Source organism: Bubalus bubalis, chromosome 22 (genome assembly GCF_019923935.1).
Source record: "Bubalus bubalis isolate 160015118507 breed Murrah chromosome 22, NDDB_SH_1, whole genome shotgun sequence".
Classification (NCBI taxonomy): Eukaryota; Metazoa; Chordata; class Mammalia; order Artiodactyla; family Bovidae; genus Bubalus; species Bubalus bubalis.
The window spans coordinates 15,430,405-15,436,404 of record NC_059178.1 but is presented as its reverse complement, the minus strand read 5'-3'; the positions used below and the strand labels follow the sequence as shown (position 1 = coordinate 15,436,404).

Genomic DNA, 6,000 nt, shown 5'->3' with positions numbered 1-6,000 from the left:
ACCAGAGACTGGCTTGACCACTCAGGGCTCATGTGTGGCAGACTTTTTATTACAGTGAAAAGGGACAGAGAAAACTTCTGACATAGACTTCAGAAGGGGGCAGAGAGTGCCCTACACTAGTCTTCAGCAGAGAATTACATACTTTTTAATTAGTTATTACAATAAATCAAAAGAATCTCAAGTTTGTGAAAATTTTAACAGATCCACTACCACAATTTACATTTTAGGATAACAGAATCAGAACTTAAGAATAGAAAGATCCTATTAGACCAACTCCCATAATTTGCATTCTAAGATATCAGGATTAGTCAGAAGGTTTTCAGGTAGGAGAAACTGTCCTCAAGCAGGATATATTGTTGTTGTGTAATCCTTAGTACAGAGTTTAAGTTGAGTTGTTTGTTGTGTAATCATCAGTTCCTGTAATCATCAGGGCTTAAAGAAAAAAATGTTTTATGTGACTAAGACCAAGGAATGTAGGAAAAAAAAAAAAAGTTTGTCCTTTCCTCCTCCTTGAGAATTCCAGACCCCTATATCCTCCTCGAGAACCCCAGACTCCTGTCTCCTCAGAGACCACCCCCCTCCGACTTCTTTTCAACCTGCCTAGGAATTAACTCTCTCAATGGTGTGATCACTCACCTAGGGCCAGACATGCTGGAATGCAAAGTCAAGTGGGCCTTAGGAAGCATCACTACAAACAAAGCTAGTGGAGGTGATGGAATTCCAGTTGAGCTATTTCAAATCCTAAAAGATGATGCTGTGAAAGTGCTGCACTCAATACACCAGCAAATTTGGAAAACTCAACAGTGGCCACAGGACTGGAAAAGATCAGTTTTCATTCCAATCTGAAAGAAAAGCAATGCCAAAGAATGCTCAAACTACCGCAGAATTGCACTCATCCCACATGCTAGAAAAGTAATGCTCAAAATTCTCCAAGCGAGGCTTCAACAGTATGTGAACCATGAACTTTCTGATGTTCAAGCCGGATTTAGAAAAGGCAGAGGAACCAGACATCAAATTCCCAACATCCGTTCAGTTCAGTCGCTCAGTCATGTCTGACTCTTTGCGACCCCATGAATCGCAGCACACCAGGCCTCCCTGTCCATCACCAACTTCCGGAGTTCACGCAGACTCAGGTCCATCGAGTCAGTGATGCCATCCAGCCATCTCATCCTCTGTCGTCCCCTTCTCCTCCTGCCCCCAATCCCTCCCAGCATCAGAGTCTTTTCCAATGAGTCAACTCTTCGCATGAGGTGGCCAAAGGACTGGAGTTTCAGCTTTAGCATCATTCCTTCCAAAGAAATCCCAGGGCTGATCTCCTTCAGAATGGACTGGTTGGATCTCTTTGCAGTCCAAGGGACTCTCAAGAGTCTTCTCCAACACCACAGTTCGAAAACATCAATTCTTCAGCACTCAGCCTTCTTCACAGTCCAACTCTTACATCCATACATGACCACAGGAAAAACCATAGCCTTGACTAGTCTAACCTTTGTTGGCAAAGTAATGTCTCAGCTTTTGAATATGCTATCTAGGTTGGTCATAACTTTCCTTCCAAGGAGTAAGTGTCTTTTAATTTCATGGCTGCAGTCACCATCTGCAGTGATTTTGGAGCCCCAAAAAATAAAGTCTGACACTGTTTCCACTGTTTCCTCATCTATTTCCCATGAAGCAATGGGACCAGATGCCATGATCTTCGTTTTCTGCATGTTGAGCTTTAAGCCAACTTTTTCACTCTCCACTTTCACTTTCAGAAGGCTTTTGAGTTCCTCTTCACTTTCTGCCATAAGGGTGGTGTCATCTGCATATCTGAGGTTATTGATATTTCTGCCGGCAATCTTGATTCCAGCTTGTGTTTCTTCCAGTCCAGCGTTTCTCATGATGTACTCTGCATAGAAGTTAAATGAACAGGGTGACAATATACAGCCTTGACGAACTCCTTTTCCTATTTGGAACCAGTCTGTTGTTCCATGTCCAGTTCTAACTGTTGCTTCCTGACCTGTATACAAATTTCTCAAGAGGCAGATCAGGTGGTCTGGTATTCCCATCTCTTTCAGAATGTTCCACAGTTTATTGTGATCCACACAGTCAAAGGCGTTGGCATAGTCAATAAAGCAGAAATAGATGTTTTTCTGGAACTCTCTTGCTTTTTCCATGATTCAGCAGATGTTGGCAATTTGATCTCTGGTTCCTCTGCCTTTTCTAAAACCAGCTTGAACATCAGGAAGTTCACGGTTCACATATTGCTGAAGCCTGGCTTGGAGAATTTTGAGCATTACTTGACTAGCGTGTGAGATGAGTGCAATTGTGTGGTAGTTTGGGCATTCTTTGGCATTGCCTTTCTTTGGGATTGGAATGAAAACTGACCTTTTCCAGTCCTGTGGCCACTGCTGAGTTTTCCAAATTTGCTGGCATATTGAGTGCAGCACTTTCACAGCATCATCTTTCAGGATTTGAAAGAGCTCAACTGGGATTCCATCACCTCCACTAGCTTTGTTCGTAGTGATGCTTTCTAAGGCCCACTTGACTTCACATTCCAGGATGTCTGGCTCTAGGTGAGTGATCACACCATCGTGATTATCTGGGTCATGAAGTTCTTTTTTGTACAGTTCTTCTTTGTATTCTTGCCACCTCTTCTTAATATCTTCTGCTTCTGTTAGGTCCATACCATTTCTGTCCTTTATCGAGCCCATCTTTGCATGTAATGTTCCCTTGTTATCTCTAATTTTCTTCAAGAGATCTCTAGTCTTTCCCATTCTGTTGTTTTCCTCTATTTCTTTGCATTGATTGCTGAAGAAGGCTTTCTTATCTCTTCTTGCTATCCTTTGGAACTCTGCATTCAGATGCTTATATCTTTCCTTTGCTCCTTTGCTTTTCGCTTCTCTTCTTTTCACAGCTATTTGTAAGGCCTCCCCAGACAGCCATTTTGCTTTTTTGCATTTCTTTTCCATGGGGATGGTCTTGATCCCTGTCTCCTGTACAATGTTACGAACCTCATTCCATAGTTCATCAGGCACTCTATCTATCAGATCTAGGCCCTTAAATCTATTTCTCACTTCCAGTGTATAATCATAAGGGATTTGATTTAGGTCATACCTGTATGGGAAAAAGCAAGAGAGTTCCAGAAAAACATCTACCTCTGCTTTATTGACCATGCCAAAGCCTTTGCCTTTGTGGAGCATAAGAAACTGGAAAATTCTTAAAGAGGTGGGCATACCAGACCACTTGACCTGCCTCCTGAGAAATCTGTATGTAGGTCAAGAAGTAACAGTTAGAACTGGACACGGAACAACACACTGGTTCCAAATCGGGAAAGGAGGACGTCAAGGCTGAATATTGTCACCGTGCTTATTTAACTTATATGCAGAGTACATCATGTGAAATGCCTGGCTGAATGAAACATAAGCTTTAAGTTGGCTTAAAACTCAACATTCCGAAAACTAAGATTATGGCATCTGGTTCCATCAGTTCATGGCAAATATATGGAGAAACATTGGAAACAGTGCCAGACTTTATTTTTTTGGGCTCCAAAATCACTGCAGATCACTCCAAGACACTTGCTCCTTGGAAGAAAATCTATGACCAACCTAGACAGCATATTAAAAAGCAGAGACATCACTTGACCAACAAAGGTCCGTCTAGTCAAAGCTATTTTTCCAGTAGTCATGTATGGATGTGCGAGTTGGACCATAAAGAAAGCTGAGCGCCAAAGAATTGATGCTTTTGAACTGTGGTGTCAGAGAAGACTTTTGAGAGTCCCTTGGACTGCAAGGAGATCCAACCAGTCCATCTTAAAGGAAATCAGTCCTGAATATTCATTACAAGGACTGATGCTGAAGCTGAAGCTCCAAAACTTTGGCCACCAGATGCGAAGAACCGACTCATTTGACAAGACCCTGAAGCTGGCAAAGATTGAAGGCAGAAGAAGGGGACGAGAAAGGATGAGATGGCTGGATGGCATCACCGACTCAACGGATATGAGTTTGAATAAACTCCGGGAGTTGGTGAAGACAGGGAAGCCTGGCGAGCTTCAGTCCACCGGGTCGCAAAGAGTCGGACACTACTGAGCGTCTGAAATGAACTGAACTGCCAATCATCCCCTTTGTGTCTCTCGATTGGCCAGTGCGGTGCAAAAGCTCCGGATCAACAGGATTATTTTAACGTTGATTGGCATGCGGAAAGAATCCATCTTTGTCCAGTGATTGGCCGGCATGTCTAAACTCTGGCCAATCCTGAAGGGGGCGGGCTGGTTAAGAGTCAGATTTCCCTGAACTGCCTTGGTTGCTGTACTGGTCGGCTTAGTAACTGGCTCCTTTTCTTCCTACTCTCGGTTCCTAACGCAGCGTCCTGATGGAGCTATCTTACCAGACCCTCAGGTTCACCCATCAGGCTCGGGAAGCGGTAAGGAAAGCATATACTATCAGGAACTCCTCTCCTCTTCCTGCGGGCCGAGTCCTGTGTCCAGTTGCTATGGCGACAGAGTCCGCTGCTCTTGTGGCGCAAGCGCAAAGTCTGGGGACTAGGGTTGAAGCGGGGTTGCGGAAAGAAAGAGTCGGATTTGGGCTCGACTACTGTTTGATGAAAGAGACGACAGAGTTTGTGACTGAGGAGATGAGGTGTTGAGGGGAAGGTATTATTATCAGGCAGGCTGAGTCTTGATGAGTGAGCGGATTTAGAGTATGGTCAAAATGAAATTGTTGAAACGCAGGATAACACTGACCTGGGAGTTGGAATACGGGGTTCTGGTCCTGATTCACTACTACCAAGGTTGAGACTTTAGGAATTTAATTCCTCTTTTAGGCTTCCGTTCCCGCAGTAGAAAGTAAGGTAATTGGACTATAATCCTTTCACACAAAGATTACATGAATTTTACAATACATAGTGTTACCTATTATCTGTGTCCTTAGCTAACTGGCTCAACAATATTTTCCACAACAAAAAACGTAAATTGAAGCTGTATTATATGCCAGGCATCGAGGATATAACAATACTTCAAGGGGAAAATGGTTACAAACTTTTTTTTTTTTTAGTTGAAAAATACTGATATTTAAGCTCCACCTCCAGAGATTCTGATTTACTGGTTTTGGTGTATCCTGTTCATTGATAGTTTTTAAAACCTCAGTTGTGATCTCAGTCTTGATTGCAATGTGTAGCCAAGATTATGAACCACCACTCTACTGTTTCCCACCTTTAAAAAGAAGCTAATAATACACAATGAAAGGTAACCCTTTGGCCTTACATTCCCTCTACCTAGCAGTGTCTCTCCAACTTCTCCAGTTTCTTTCCAACTTCTGGAAAGGATTGGCTACACTAGCTATTCCCACTTTGTCACCTCTGGGTTGTGCTTAAGCCCTTCTAACCTGAGCCTGAACCACCTGCATCAAAACATTTGGGGATGGCTTTTAATAAAGCAGATTTCTGGACCTCACTGAGAATTACAGAATCAGCAGCTCTCTGGGATGAAGATATTGAAACGTGCATCTTAAATTCAGACTCCAGGTTTGAAAACCACTGCCCTAGATAGTCTCATACATCTTTATGACTTCCAATGCCATCTGTATGCCAGCAGCTCGCTTAAACTGACTTTAGACTGGACTTCTTCGCTGAGCCATGTGATATCCTACAATATGGAACACAGAAAGGATGATAAATCAATTGACTACTTGACAAATCCAGTGGAGAATCAAGTATCTCCATGTTAACTTGTTCAACCGCTAACTCTTAACCTTCCCCTCTAAAACTTGTAGCTTTTCCAGTCTTCCTCTATCTGGGAATGTGAAACCACCATCCACCCAGTGGCTCAAATCAGAATTCTGAGAGTCATCCTTAGCTCCTTCTTCCTGCTAATTCCTGCTTAAGGAAGGCATCAGCAAATCTTACAGGTTCTATTTATATAATGGGTCTTTAATAATTAATAATAAATATTTCTACAGCCCTCTATCTGGGTACAAGCCACCATAATCTATCACTTGAACCATTTCAATAGCCTCTTAACCATTCCCCCTG

General features: G+C 42.8%; 1 protein-coding gene across 2 annotated transcripts in view; it reads left to right on the top strand.

Moving 5' to 3' along the window:
• The first annotated feature begins 4,243 nt into the window (after positions 1–4,243).
• Positions 4,244–6,000, top strand: part of KATNAL2 (katanin catalytic subunit A1 like 2) — a 112,093-nt gene continuing 110,336 nt past the window's right edge. For both annotated transcript variants that reach the window (XM_025273630.3, XM_006075263.4), the window contains exon 1: positions 4,244–4,395. In XM_025273630.3, the coding sequence (XP_025129415.3) occupies positions 4,345–4,395 (51 nt within the window). In that variant the 5' untranslated portion in view covers positions 4,244–4,344. The remainder of the gene's footprint in view (positions 4,396–6,000) is intronic.